At 43.9% G+C, this 15,491-nt stretch overlaps 1 protein-coding gene across 1 annotated transcript; it reads right to left on the bottom strand.

Moving 5' to 3' along the window:
* Positions 1-218: 218 nt before the first annotated feature.
* INTS2 (integrator complex subunit 2) lies at positions 219-15,482 on the bottom strand. The gene is made up of 24 exons (XM_054287353.1): positions 15,156-15,482; positions 14,580-14,718; positions 13,844-13,946; positions 13,572-13,685; positions 12,751-12,881; positions 12,496-12,669; positions 11,832-12,058; positions 11,189-11,314; positions 10,589-10,660; positions 10,373-10,487; positions 9,721-9,789; positions 9,438-9,572; positions 8,897-9,073; positions 8,560-8,668; positions 7,769-7,873; positions 7,163-7,327; positions 6,811-7,012; positions 6,187-6,312; positions 5,430-5,619; positions 4,340-4,603; positions 3,269-3,376; positions 2,616-2,721; positions 2,283-2,459; positions 219-1,462 (listed from the first exon to the last, which is right to left on the bottom strand). Exons 1-24 carry the CDS (start codon positions 15,446-15,448, stop codon positions 1,293-1,295), a joined length of 3,597 nt encoding a protein of 1,198 aa, XP_054143328.1. The 5' UTR covers positions 15,449-15,482; the 3' UTR covers positions 219-1,292.
* Between the last annotated feature and the right edge of the window lie 9 nt (positions 15,483-15,491).

Here is a 15,491-nt window from a genome sequence, read left to right as displayed (position 1 = left end):
TTATATTATATTATATTATATTAATACTTTTAAGCAGAGTGCACAGAAAGCACCATGGAAAAATTAATAGTTTTTGGAAAATCAGTGTTTTTTCATTACTGCCACACACAGCTCCAGTTCCTGTCAGGTGTTTCCCTCAGGTGAAATTTGGGATGGACCTGGAAACTTAAAAGCAAAGCAGAAAACCCCTTGGAACTTCAGTCATACTGCTGTTGTTGTTTTTGGGATTTTTTTATTTAAATACCACTACAGGATATAAAATTACACTTGGAACCGAGGCGAAAAAAAATACATACATTTCAATTATTTACATAATTTACATAAAGATGACAAAAATACACTCAGTAGGCAGATGGTGACGGGGGTGTCACAGCAGGAACCCTGGAACACAAACCCACTGGGCTTTCCCACATTTCCATGAGGGAATTCCAGCCTTGCACACAAAAGAACAACAAACCCCATGTGGGAGCAGAAAGGATTTGGCCTTGGAATTGCTTTGGCACAACTGAAACCTGTCCCTCCTGTCCCTCTGCACAGCCACCCTCAGCACCCATTTCTCTTTTCAATCTTCTGATGACAGCTCTGCACTCATTCCCTCAAGTCTTTTTCATCTCTTTTTTTTTAAGTTAAAAACTACAAAATCATCTGAGCTGTATTCTTTAAAATCCCGTTTCTATGGCTCATCTTTACTATCAGCACTTTTTTCCTTTTAAATGAACTTTCAGACCAGTTTCAATCTCTCAGTGAAGCCTGGTTGATCTTTAAATGAAGCTCCTGATTTCATGAACTGAAGCTCTGAGCAATGGTTTGACACAGAAATAAATTTTCTGATTTTCTGAGAACTCAGTGTGAAGGTGCAGGTTTTTGACACCACTTTTTCAAGTATTCCTTGGAGCACTTTATTCCAGCTTGCTGTGCAAGGCCCTGCAGCAGCAGCAGCTCATTTACCTCAGGCAAATTTCAATTTTTCTCAGCCATCATTTTGCTGTTTGCCCAACAAAAGAAATATTTCAGTGTTCTAAAACCCTTCCAGGTGTGCTGCTGTGCCACTTCAGGAGCTGAGCAAGCCTGAAAATCACTGTTTCCCTGGAAATTATTCCCTGATCCCTTCAGCCTCAGAAGTTCTCACCAAATCCTGTTGAAGGGATTTTCTCCTCAGCCGTGACTCAATCAAGGAATGAAAATTGTGGACTTTGCTCCAGCTCCTCAGTCCACTTTCACAGCTTTTTCCAAATTTAGGCACCAGAAAGAGTGGGAAAAGCTACAGGACAACTTGCCTGGGGCTTTTTTCCCTAAATGCCACTGACACTCATGTTGATGATTTCGATGATGGTGTTCTCCACACACTGGCACAGCTGAACATCAGGGTCCAGGCTTGCAGAGTCCCTGGAGCAGCTTTTGCTGGAGGAATCTTTACAGAACCCTGAGAAATCGTGTGGCTTCTCCTTCAGCTGCTGGAGACCTGGAAAATGCAGCAGGAAAAATAAGATAAATATTGAGAATTGCTCTTTCCAGCCATAACACAAATTGGAGATTGCAAAGCTGAGCCAGCACCATCCCGTGCTCTGGTTATTTCCAGAGACACCATGAAATGTGAAATACAGAGAACTCTCAGAACTTCAGGCTTGTAAGCTGAAGTTTAGAATTAAACCCAAGATTTGATCTGAAACTTTAGAAAAAGCTTCCAAAGTTAAGTACTAGAAGCAAGAATAAGAATTTATAGTTTACAGCAAAACCATGTTAAACTAAGTAAAAAAAAGTTTAGTTTTAAAGTTTAAAATATAGAAAAAATAAAAGTAGTTACAAAAATAAACAAGTTTAAAATGCATGTGATACATATCCATTTTAATGCATAAACTCTTAAGTTTATATATCATAATTAGCTAAAAACCTTACACTGAGTCCGTAAGACTAAATATTTAAAGACTGAGTCAAAAACATAAATATCCTTATAAACAATATTTTATTAATCAATAACTCCTTAAAAAGTCTTGTAACTAAAGGTCTTGTGACCTTCTGAACCATACTATAATGATATAAACTGAACTCACCCTTCCTATAACAAAGACAAAAAAATAAACCACACCATCAAAACCAATTCAAAAGCCCCATCTCAAATTCCTTCCAGAACTCCCCACAAGTAAATGATCACAATACCACAACATTTCAGTAAATAATGAAGTAAATTAAGTCAGTAATTAAGTAAATTATCACAGCAGCACCACATTTCTGTCTCATCTCCCTGTGCCTGGCCCCTCTGGGGTGCTGAGCCCGTGACTTACGGGTGATGATGGGGTCGAAGTCTCGGGTCTGAGTGGCAACATCAGAGGCACAAACTTGTCCAATCTGGATCAGTAGGGACATGATGTCCTCATAGAGGGGAGGAAAGGCCTGGCAGAAGGACACCAGGCAGGGCAGGGTGGGCATGAAGAACGTGTAACGCTTGGACTGGGTCAGGACTGCCAGGGAGGAGGAGGAAATGCAGGAGTAAAAATAAATTATTATAAAATCCAATCAAGAACTGTTACTTTTATAATAGGAGTTAGACAGAGAAAACTGCATTCAGCCCAGAGAAATCCTGCTGGCCCCCCCAGAGGTGGATTTTGGGGTGGTACCTGTGAGCAGGGTCCCCATGACATTGATGGCCAAGCGAGCCACGCTGAGGGATTTGGGCAGGGCATACTGGATGCACAGGTAGGAGAGCAGCTGGATGGCAAAGATCTGCCAAAGGAGATAAAAACAATGAGGTTATACAACTTCCAACCAAAGCTCCTCACCACATTTAACAGTAAGTAAATATTCCCTCTTTCACCATGAAGGAAATGGAAGCCAAAGAAGCCTTAACAATAGTTATTATTATTATTCTGCTGGTATGAAGAAAAATAACCCACACATATTTAACATTAATCAAAGTGTTTCAGAATCTCCCCCAGACACTATTGCTCCAACATCAATGATGAGCAGTAAAGCAACACACAATGTGCAACACAACCCTTGCAGAAGATATTTAGGTCTGACTCACGCTAGTTTTAACCTCAGCAGTAAGTTAATAATAGAAAGGATTAAATAAGATAAACTACAAAGTTGGTTTGATACAGAAACAGGGAATCTTTAACCCAACAAATTCCAGTTGCCTTCAATGCCAGGATTTAATTTAATGTAAAAGTGCTGCAAATATTCCCTGAGTACCCCAGCAAGTCAGAACAGGATGTTTTTAGTGACTGCTTTATTCTCCCCCATGCCAGCATCCCACAGTGATTCCCAGTACCTGCTTTTCCAGCTCAGGCTGGGCAATGAGCTCAGGAATGAAATCCAGGCAGATGTGCATGGATGGGATCCCAGCCACTGTCAGTGCCAGGAGCTCACAAGGATAACCCTGTGGGATGAAGAGAAGAGGTGTGGCAGTGTGCCACAGGTGTGTTTGAAAATTCTGCTTCAAGTCAGATTTTAAATGACACCTGAGTTAATGCTTTGTTTCAAAGTTATAGATTTATAATTCCCTTTTGTCCAGTCTGCAGCAGGCCTGGAATGCCAAGGAACAAGAGGCAGACTGGGGACAAACCCAGGCTCTGGATCAATTCTTTATCATCGATATTCAATGATTTATTTTTATAGAAGCTCTCCCCCCACTCCCCACAGGAAAGCAGACTGCAGTGACCTTTTCCTTCTGTGTCTTTCCTGTGCTCCAAATTTCACCATCAGCCCCAACCTGCTCATTTCACAATTGCCCCATAATGACTTTTTTATCACTTAATCAGTTCCAGGTCAAGGCAAATTAACTCTTTGTAAAGAGTCTGCCATCTGGCAAGGAGCAATTTAATATGCATTAAAAACACATTTGTATTTTAGAAATTACTGATCTTCCCCCTCTTCCATTCTTTTTTTGAAGGGGCTCAGCTGCTTTTGCAGGGCCAACATTTCTCCTTCCACTCTAAAGAAATAAACTGTGCCCAAACAAAAAGGAAAGATAAGGAGATGTTTACATTTGAAGCCAAATTAGTTTTGAATAATGAGAATATTAATTTAAAAACAAGGCCAGAAAAAAGTAACACACAAAAGATGTGGAATGAGTAATTACAAGGTGATTAGGACAGTTTTCCTTGGCCTAGATGGACAAACTGAAAGGGGCAGAGGCACAAAGGGGGGGAAGAAGCAGAGTTTGGGTGCTGCCTTCTCACTAAACCAAGAGAGATCTCACTAAAGCAGGCACTGGAACAGGGAGGAAGTGCAAATGGGGGCAGACAGAAGGACAAAAGTGGATTATTATCATTCCTGAGGAACCTCCAGCAGCCCCTGAGCTCCCCCCTGGGCTCTCCCAGCCTGGGCAGGGCAGGCACACCTGGAAATGCACCAGTTTGACAATGTTGGGGTCAGCAATGTACATCTGGTGCAGCAGGCAGCAGATCAGGCACTGCACCTCCCGCAGGTTGCACAGCAAGCTCTGCTCCTCCTCTTCCTCCTCCTCCTCCTCCTCTGCCTCAGCCCCCTGAGGGCTCGGGGGGCTCTGCACAGCCCTCAGCAAACCCTGGGCTCTGCTGCTCTGCCCCTTCTCCTCTTCTGTAGGCAAGCAGATCTCCAGGAGGATCTGCACAGCAGCACTGTCCTGGGGAGAAGAGCCAGAAATGATGCTTAAAAAAGTGAAATAAAAACAAATCAAACACAAAATAAGGATAACTTAAGACATGGAAGATTGTCATGTGATTAGAATTTCAACCTATCAATTTTTTTAAGTACAGAATGAAAATGACTCAGCTCAAGAACCACAAATCCTGTAGAACATTTTAAAAACTTCAACACTTTACCTCAATCAAGATGCAAAGAAAAAACAAAAGCTAAATCTAACAAAATATCATAATCACAGATGAAAAGAGTAAATTCAGTGGAATCTCATGTTGCCTCAAAATACATGTCCAGTGGTCCCTTAAAGCATCCAGAGCAGCCAAAATATGCCCAGAGCCATGGAATTCACAAAATCATTACCCTGATAATTTAAATATAAAACTTCCTGCTAACTCAAAAATCATATTATAATGGGAACTCCCTATGTGACATTCTTCCAGGGATGAAGGGATGTCTGTGGAACAGGATTACTCAAGAATTTCCATTTATTGCTGTCTCACTGCTCCAAATCCAACCACAAACAGCCTCTGGATCACACAAGCACCAAGGCAAAAGGGCTGGTGAGCAGAACTTGTCTGTTCTGACAGAACAACCACTATCAAAGCAGTAAATCAGCACAATGCTTCAGACCAGAAAAAAAGAAAATATTAAACCATCTGAATACAGAGGCTGTTTTCTTTGACATGGTAACAGAAGTTGGTAAAAAAAAAATTAATTTTAAAGGCCTCATTTTTTAATTTCCTGTTTCTGCATTTCTCTTTCATCGCTTTTTCCTCACATCATGGAATTATCCATTTCTTCCCTCTTACCTGAGCAGCAAGCAAAGCATTTTTTAACTCTTCCCTTGTAACTTCTGGGGCCTCTGGACCCATTGGATTGTTTTGGGATGGCCTCATGTCCTGCTCTGCTGTTTCCTTCAGGTGAGCATTAAGGTAAGCTTTGGAAGCAAGAAGATATCCATTCAACATGTGCAAAATGATATCCATCAGAGGAGGGCTCCTGACACGGGAACACAGCAAAACAAAGACTTTTCAGCACCATGAACAAATTAAAAGTATCCCAAAGGCTGTGGCACCTCAGCTCCTCCTCTGGCACCACTGACATCTGGGGGAACAATTTCCAAGCATTGCAAAGACTCCCTTGGGAAATGAAGCCAATCTGCCTCTGTCACATCCACAGCAGCACCCACAGGCACAAACTGCTGCCCAAAATATGGAATAAGCACAGGCACAGGAGCTGGGAGGGTGTTACAGCTAAACCTCACCCACCACCATGTACCAGCAGCATTTCCAACACTCTGCAAAGCCTGTTCACCACAAATTCCCACACCTAAATCCAAAATGGATGAGCCATGTGCAAATCCCAAAGTTTTGAAAACACAGCTGGACAGGATGAAATGCTGGAACAGCAGGGCCAGCCCCACAGTCCTCAGGCCAAGTTCAACACAACACAGGTGATTAGTTTGTGATTAGTCTGAAAAGATGTTCTGAAGTGCTGAAAGCTCTCAGAAGTTTCCTGTTGGACACCTTTGTGTTAAGCATTCCCTGTGCAGCAGCACAGACTCACCTGTGCACTCTCTGGTCACACCTGAGCACAATCAGGGGGTCAATCATCAGATCATTCTGGGTGTATTTCTGCTGCCTCACCAGTTTTGCTGAAGGCTGCAGGGCATTGACAGTCATCACCCACAACCTAAAATGAGAATATTTTTATGATTTTTTTAATTGAAAATTTGTATAAGCAAAAGGAGTTCTCTAAGCATTTGGTCACTCAGCCATGCTTTTCTAGGCCTCCATTTGCAGCCCTTGAATTTAACCAAGGTACATTTAACTTACACTCCCTGGACTTACAGCACTTTTCACTGCAGCAGAGTATCCACTTCATTAAAAAAGGCATTTTCTAACCAAAGTGAGTTCCTGTTCCATCAGGATTTCAGCACAAACAATGGACACTATAAAACCATACTTCTGTATTTTAGACTGAAGACTTCCTTTCCCCTGAGAACAAATCCTTCCTTTTAAATGCAAAGGTTCAAAATATCAACAAACTAAAAAAATGCAGCTCCAACACATTCTATTCAATCAGAGCTCCAACCTCCCAGCTAAAGGCATTGTGTTATTATTTTTAAAGAAAAAGTGGCCTCCCACCTCTGTGCACCAAGAAACCAAAGAGTATTTTGAGCCTGGATACCTCCTGGGCATGACAGTGTTGAGAACCATCCAGAGTTTATTGACAGCCTGCAGAATCCCCCGTGGGACTCCAGCTTCCAGCAGAAGATTCATGTTTGAGGTCAACACCTCTGCATAGGGGATCAATTCTCCAGCTGAGAGAAGGGTCAGATGTTCCAGGATCTGCATCAGCTGGGTGTGATTTCCAGGCAGCATGGAAAAGGCTGGAAAACAGAAATAACAGGATCTGGGTAAAACACGACTTCTGCCATTTGAAGCATTTTGGTTATACAAATGCAGTTGAATTACACATTCCCAAATCAACTATACTCCAATCCATTTGGAAGGAATTTACTTGAAATGAAGCTCCTTACCTTCCTGGAGCTGTTTGGGGGAGTGGTTCTTGGCCATGTTGGTGAGCAGCATCCTCCTGAGCAGGGCGTCGGTGCCGGTGATCTGCTCCTCGCAGATCCAGTCATCCACAATGCACAGGTGGGGGTAGTTGGTGGCCAGGAGCCTCAGCAGGGCAGAGTGCAACCCTTGGGGACATCAGGGACATTCACAGCTCAGAACTGAGCAGCTGCATCTGTACCTGAACACATCTGTGCCTTTTATTTCAAGCCCTGAACTGAATGGCTGGGCTGCAGCTCAGTGAGGTGCACGCTCACAGCCGGATACTCCAACAGAGAGGAAAAGTTACCCTTTGGAAAATAACTCCTAAATTCAGCCTGGAATATTCAACATTCTCGGGTAATTCCCACCTTAAAACCTGTCCTAGGGAGGTAAGATCTACTCTAAAAGGAACTGCTTTCCTCACACTTCCACTGTGACTTCAAACATCTCTGCAATCTCAGTAGCTACTCCTGACAGATTTTAAAAGCAAGAGAAAGGAAAGCAAGCTATGAAAAAAGCAACAGCCACTGAGCTGAGAGCACTCAGCCTTCCTTTTCATGCACTTGGACATTCAGACACGTTTTTACCTCCCAGCTCCTGCTGCAGCCCCTGTGCCTGCCGGATGAGGTACTTGATTGGAATCTGATCCATCAGTGCTGAGGAGTAGGACTTGGGTTTTCTCTGCATTGCAGCTACAAGGGAACGGGACAAGAAACCACATGGAGCAGTCACAGCTAAAAACAATTCTATCCCCAACTGGATTAATAAGGAAAACTTGTCTCTTTATTATCCAGGTAAATTTGAGAAAATATCAAAGAACTGCAATTGATTTCATGGTACTTCAGACATGAAGAAAAAAGACTGGAGAATATTGGAAGTTTTGCACCTTACCAAGGGCTGGTAAAAACACACACCAGGTATAAACACTGAATTTTCACTGAAGTTCAATTTCATCAATAAAATACACAAAGGTCTTTTAGAACTGGTTTAAACCCTTCGCTTCAAAGGTAAAAATGGGATCTTTAAGTATTACCAACTATAAAATTGCCAACTCAAAGAAATTGCACGTTTGATGACACGTGAATAAATGAAGACCTCAAATAATTATGAAGTCTTTGTTAATTATTATTGCATTCCTTAGATGCTCATAAACATTTCTAGTAACACAGCCTGGACCTCTCTTAATGTGTAAAACAAATGACTCCACTAGAGAGTTCTAGCAGGAACTTTATGTCCTGAATCTCCACAGCAATGTTTTATTTACTGCAAACACCTGAACTTTCTATGCTGTGCTCGAATCTGACAGCAGCATGAATTTTTCCCCTCTTTACACCTAATTTTCAGTTAATCTGTCTCACCCTGATGCTCCCACATTTACCCAGGATCTTTGTGCTGGCCAGCAGTGCCTCCTCATAGGACAGGACGTAGTAGAGCACGAGCAGCTGTGTGGTGATGCTGAAGCGCTGCGTGGAACGAGCATTTTCTCCCTGCACATAAACCACACACAATTATCATGTTCTATTCCTGATTCTTGGCAAGAAAAATCTGGATTTACCCACAAATATGATGAATATCTGAGTTGCAAGAGTCACTTCAAAACATACGACTGTTACAGTAGCAGGAGGGAGTTTACAGGCAGTGAAAGTAAAAAGTGAAGCAACTTAACACAAACCACATCCCCATAAAGTACAAGAAAAATCCAAACAAGATATTACCCCAGAGAGTCCTTGGAAAACATTGAGGATCTCCTGCTCTGTGACAGGCTGGTTGGTGGCCTCTGGGTTGGATTTAGATGCAGGAGTGAGGATGGAGTTGATGTAGACATCAATGAGGGGCAGCAGCTGAGGGTGCAGGGGGGTGGTGGTTTCACAGAGCTGCCGGTAGATCCAGTCCTGCAAGAGAACAGCCCATGACTGAGCAGAGCCTTTGACTTTGGGAAGTGTAAAAGCAGCTCTGAATTGCTCATAAACTCTGTGTCCTGGACCCTGATTCACAAACAGAACTTGTCCTGGCTGGAAATCATTCTGACTATGATTAAACACAGATGGAGGAGAGAGACTGTTTTTGACTTCATTAAGCAGTGGTCCCTGGATTGCAGAGCTAAAAATGGGCACCCTAACTAAAATACAGTTCATTCTTAAATTACATGGTAGGAAAGTACAAGATTCATCAAAAATTCTGCTCATATAAGTCAACCAGCCTGCAAAACCTCATCAGCACTCAGAATTATGAACAGAAACAAGACAAAGGTGGTACCTTAATGGACACTTTGTGCTTGGTGAAGGAACGGCTCTTTAGGAGCTGGTAAATGCAGTGGATGGGCAAAAAGCCAGTGATGTTGGCACTGAGGCTGCCTGTCACAGGCACACGGACAGCATGGGCTGTGACCACCTGCAGGGAGAGACAGAGAGCACAAAAACCACTCAGCACAAGGTGACTGAGTCACACAGCCCTGACTGGCATCTCCTTATTTTGGGGGAATACTCCAAAGGGAAAGGAAAGGGCAAAAGGGGGGAAAAAATCCCTAGGTTGAAAATACCTGTTCAGTGAAAATCTCCTGTGTGAAGATTGTCTTCATTCTGCTCAGTGAGCTGGGCTTAATAACAATCTGAAATTTAGAGGAAGTACTTAGAATTGCAAGTTCTATCTTTCTTATAACTACTGTTAACTTTTAGCCTTTTAAAACTTGGTTTTCCTGGTATCCCAGTCTATCACATCTGTATCAAATGTTAAACAGAAATATTTTCCAATATCACAAGTTAATCACCCAATGTCTTCCTTGTCCTAAAGTCTCCCTCCCCAGCTTTTACATCTGGTGAGACACTGTTTCACAATAGTGAATTGTTGGCAAATCTCCTTTAGTAATTTACTGAAATTAACTTTTACGTGTTTAGATATTTCTTTTAACTATTTAAAATAAAAACTTTGCAGCTGAGTTTGGAAAACAGTCTTCTAAAAAGATCATTTCTCAGAAATAATGACTTCAACAAGCCTCTGTATCAAGCTATGCACATCTGAATGTTCTTCCAGATTAATTATTACTCATTTTTCATGTTATATTTACTTTAGGTATATTAGCAAAACCAAAGTTCTTTATATCAAAAGTAAAGTAAATACCAAACTACCAAAACCCAGTAAAAAATCTGATTTTAACAGACAAATGTACAGGCTAGAAATAGTTCAGGATTTACCTTCATTCCCAAGGTGGAGCAGACCAAATCAATGATGGCACTGAGCTGGTTGCTGTGGAAGTACATGGCTACCAAGAGCAGCATCTCTCCAAAGGAAGCAGACACACCAGAAATGCTGATGAGAACAAAGAGGGAGAAATACAGGATATAAGTAAACAGGACATAAATAAATGTGAGATTACTGGAATCACTAAATAAAATCCAGCCTGCTCTCACCTTTCAAAGTAGGCTTCTTCCTTTATCATCCAACTGAGCCACATCACCATGAGCTGCTCCTGTTCTGGGGTGCTGCAGAAAGAAAATCCATAATAGATCCTTTTCCCACAAAACTAGTGCCAGTTTTACCACCACTTGCAGAAAGCCACTGTTTGAGGAACCTTACACCAGGAGACTTTTTGTCACTTTCACTTCAGCATCCAAGTGCTGATAAGAAGTGATATTTGGCACAAAGGTCAGTCCAAATGTCAGGCAACTTCCTTTCTGGAATGCACCCAACAGAAAGCTACACCCTGGATTATCTGCACTGCTTCTCTCTAAGGAACTTAGCCATGAACCTGTTCCTTGGAAAAGCGAACAAGTCAGGCCTACTTCAGCCTTCAAAAAACCACTCACACTAAGCTCATGCTAATGCTCACCTCTCAAAAGACTTGGTATAAAACAAGAGTGAAATATCCATTCACCAACCACAGGGTGAGACAAATCAACATACAGAGATTTTATAAAGCATTAGGGGGAATGTGCAGCTCTGGGAAGGGCATTGCCTTAATGGTGCTAAACCAGTCACACCTTGCAAAACTCCTGCTGCACTGACAGTACCTGACCAGCGTGGAGAAGGCCAGGAGCATGCAGAAGGACAGGGACACGAAGCGCACACCGGCCGGGGTGGCGGGAGGGCGGCTTGTCATCAGCTGCAGGAGCTGCTCAGCTTCCTCATCCGTGGGCCTGGGCAGGACACAGAACAAAACAAAGTTGGGCATTGAACAGGGAAGAGATTTCCAGTCTCTCGCAATGGTTAAAGATTCAATTTTCCCTGTTATTCAATCTGTCAAGGTGGTAATTTGCTCTGAACTTAACAGAGATAAAAATCTCTGTTATGAGACAACAGTGAGGAAACTTCCCCAGGATATAATCTTGTCTATTGGTACAAACTATTTAAATTAAAACTAACAATGCATAAAAATGCTACATCAAAACTCTCTAAAAAGTGAAAGCAAAGGAATAAATTCAAAAGCCATGCAATGTATGTTGCTAGAAGAGAAAACAGCTGATAACTCTACACTGCCCCAGCCATGTGGGTTTAGAGCTCTCTTAACAAGTCTGCAGAAGTGATTTTGCAGCAACAGAGAAATTGGTGAGTGCTGCCACAAGTTTTGAGGACACAGTGGCATTATGACAGAAAGCCCAAAGCCCTCACAGCCAGGACATGAACAAAACCCCAGAGCATGCCAAGGCTCCTTACTTGAGGCCAGCAATGCCCATGAGGGCACAGTAGAGGCGCAGCAGGGCGCTGGCCTTCACCACGTGCTCCTCCTTGAGCCCCGAGTACACGGACACGTTGGGCTCCGTGTCGGCCTCCGCCTCCTCCACGATGTGCGTGCTGCGCACCGTGGGCAGGATCCCCATCAGCTCCAGCAGCAGCTGCCTCCTCATCTGCCACAGCACAGAGCTGATGTTATCTCTTTTTCTCTGTGTGAGAGGTTAAGAGATGAGGACAATGTCAAATTCAGCCCAACAAACAATGTGTTATGTAAGAGTTTTCACAGTCAAAGGAAGAGGGTCAATGTTTTTAAATATAGTTTTCAGTTCTGAGCTTTAACTGTCACCTGAGCATCTTCCCACTGTGAACACTGAGAATGAACATTTTTATCAGGGAAATATTACAAACATACAATTCCCTGGTTTCCAGACCTAAAAACCTCTCAGGGGAACAACCAAATAGCTGCTGCCTTCAGGGACATTATTTACAGAGAGCCCCATAAGAAGAGATTGCCCTGTAAAGGTTCCTCCAAGACATACAACAGGATTTCTGTGCATTCAGACAAATCTGCAGCACACATCCAGAAGAGTTACATCAAGCTACAAGAATATTTCTTTAAAAGCAGAATACTCCAAGATTTTCCTACCTGCTGTCCATTTCGGATGAAAGTTCCAAACCACGTCCGAACCTTTGCGTTTGTTCCGAGCAGCAAACCACTGACGAAACACACCAGGTCACTCACTCCATCATCTGAGGACTCATTCTTGGTGTGATCCAAGGTCAGAGCCACACCAAGACCTGGCAGGTGACACTCCTCCACCTGACAAAACACCCAGGCTCAGTCACCTTTGCTGGGCTGGAAGCTTCAGGAAGGTTTTTGGGATTCTGATGAGAGACTCACCACCATGCCCCGCACCCTGAGGGCTTGGGAAGGGTTCATCTTGCACAGGTGCCGCAGAGCCTCCGTCCTGCGCCGGCCGCCGACACTCTCCTCGTCCTGCCGCTCGCCGTTCTTTATCAAACCCCTGCACACTAAAGAGCCAACAGCAGCTCTGAGGAAATCTGCCCTTCCCAACTCAAATTGTCACCTGTCTCAGTGGCATCTAAATCCCTGTTAGCAGGGACAAAGGAGGTTCTCAGCCCCTCCCCAGTCAGCCTTTGTAACAGGGACCTACAGATGAAAAGCTGTGACAGACATGTGATGGTGGTCACAGGGGTCCCAGGATGAGGGAGGAGATGAGGATCTGACTCCATGTTTCAGAAGGCCAATTTATTATTTCATTATATATATTATATTAAAACTATACTAAAAGAATAGAAGAAAGGATTTCATCAGAAGGCTAACTAAGAATAGAATAAGAAAGAATGAATAACAAAAACTTGTGTCTCAGACAGTGTCCAAGCCAGCTGACTGTGATTGGCCATTAATTAGAAACAACTCTGTGAGACCAATCACAGATGCACCTGTTGCATTCCACAGCAGCAGATAATCATTGTTTACATTTTGTTTTTGAGGCTTCTCAGGAGAAAAAAATCCTAAGGAAAAGAATTTTTCATAAAAGCTGTCTGTGACAGACAGCATTTTTGGCCTGTAAAAAATGGGACTGAACATGCCCAGGTGGCAGGACCCAGCATTCAAATCTGTACAACTCATGGTTTAGCCCAGAATTATCCACACTGGTAGAAATCATTCCAAAAGCTGGAGGAGAAGCTGTAACTCACCCTCATTGAAACTGTCAGGGACATTGGCCACCAGCAGGCAAAGGAACCAGGCTCCATTCTTAACGTGCAGCAGAGCCTCAGCCACATCCACTATTGGCAACAGTGATGGCAGCTCTGCATGGAAAGAGGGTGCTGAAAGTCACAATGTTTCACTGGGAAACAAAAACCCTGTTTCAAGAGCTTAGATTAACCTCACATCTGCCACAGCAGCTCCCAAACTGCTTTGTTACATTTGTGAGAGGTCAGAAAACACCGTAAGTGCAGAAACACACCTGCTTGCAAAATGCAGAGAACATCTGCTGCCTCCTCCAGGTACACAGGACTCTCAAAGAGCTCAGAAGATTTGAGGAAAAATTCACCATTTGATTCTGACACCTGCAAGAGAACATTTATCATCAGTGAACAGGTTTTATGGAGCAATTTGTCTAAATCTGTTTTAAATTCAGCATCTTTAGTAGATTAAAAACTGCCAAGAACATAAAGTTATCAACACAGAACAAGCAGGAAAAGTTTGTAGAATAAGAAATATTTACTACTGGAAATACTTCAACACAGATGGTACCATTGCTTCTTTTCAGAAGAAAGAAAAACAGCCCACTGACATTCTAAGTTTACACAAGGAAAACAAAATGTTTGGTGAGAAAGGAAGTGGGGGAAGAGAAATATGATGGTTAATACCACACTGCAGTAGGGGCAAAGAATGGGATGGAGAAAAGTCAGCACTTCATTTCCAAAGTGACAGATCACCAATGACAGATCACCCAATCACATTACGTCTGGGTACAGAATCTCTATATTATAGAGTCTGTATAACATCAGCAAAGACTTCCTTCAGGAAGTCATAAAGAGTTTAAACACAAGCCACTGTTCAATCAGACTAAGACTTTGAATCTTGATACAGCAGGTAAGGACTGGAGAAGAAGCAGCAGCACCAGAAGCACACCAGTGTGTCAGCCATTCCAGAGAGGAACCTAAATCTCACAAATATCCACCGATGGGGAAGTTCACCTTGTTCATAATGGCCAGCAACTCACTGAGCACCAGCCGGAGCCGCCGAGGAGAGTCACTGTGCTCAAATTCCAGCGTCAGCCCGTGCTGCAGCTGTGACACCAAGATGCTTTCCCCACTGCCACCTCCCAGCTTGTGCCTGGCACACAATTCAAAACAATAAGTGTTAAAACGTTTCCGCAAAGACAGAAATGCTTCTGGTTAAAGGATGCGCCAGTTCCCTAGGGATCTCTTCTATCCCTTAAAGACTGTTGTAGTTGCAGTACAAGACAGCTAATTCAGTACATTATCGAAGTTTCAAGCGCTTCTATTCCCCGGCAGCACAGAGAGTCAGGAAAGCGCATCCACCTGAGCTGTCCCTTCATCCCACAGAGCCATCCCAGCCCTTCCCTGCCGGGGCAACTCCCCCAGAGCACCCCACAGCTCCGCAGATCCCAGCACACACAACAAACCCCGGGGCTTTCCTAGAGAGCATCGAGAGACACGAATGGCCGGCTCCGTCCGGCGCTTCAACAGCTGGAACAGCTGGAACAGCCACACAGCGCTTCCGCCACAGATCCCCGTTCTCCGCCTTACCGGAGTTGCTGCTCCTTGCTGGCGTCCTGCTCCAGGGCGTGGAAGTCCACGGAGAGCAGCGCCACGATGGAATTGACCGCCTCGACCCCCGAGAGCAGCCGCAGGATCAGCTTCTTGTCCTGCGCCCAGCTCTGGCTCTGGTCGGCGGGCGCGCACAACGCCATGCGCACGAGGCAGGGCAGCAGCAGCCGCAGCTCGGGGTCGCTCAGCGCGGCCAGGCGCACCACGTCCACCTTCTGCATCGCCTCGAAGGCGTAGGGGCTGACGAACTGCAGCGCCGAGCACTCGGACATGGCGGCGGCAGCGGCTCCCTCACGGCCCCCGCGCCCACCCGCC

Source organism: Melozone crissalis, unplaced genomic scaffold (assembly GCF_028551555.1).
Source record: "Melozone crissalis strain CALT ecotype California unplaced genomic scaffold, PUWL_Pcris_2 ptg000057l_1, whole genome shotgun sequence".
NCBI classification, from domain to species: domain Eukaryota; kingdom Metazoa; phylum Chordata; class Aves; order Passeriformes; family Passerellidae; genus Melozone; species Melozone crissalis.
This window is presented reverse-complemented; position numbering and strand designations above follow the sequence as displayed.

Excerpts from the sequence above, each read along its gene's own strand:
- INTS2 (XM_054287353.1), bottom strand. The coding sequence starts at position 15,448 with ATGTCCGAGTGCTCGGCGCTGCAGTTCGTCAGCCCCTACGCCTTCGAG. Across the intron at positions 7,013-7,162 it reads CCCCAAACAGCTCCAGGAAG|CCTTTTCCATGCTGCCTGGA; the intron begins GTAAGGAGCTTC and ends TCTGTTTTCCAG. Across the intron at positions 6,313-6,810 it reads AACACTGTCATGCCCAGGAG|GTTGTGGGTGATGACTGTCA; the intron begins GTATCCAGGCTC and ends TTCTCATTTTAG.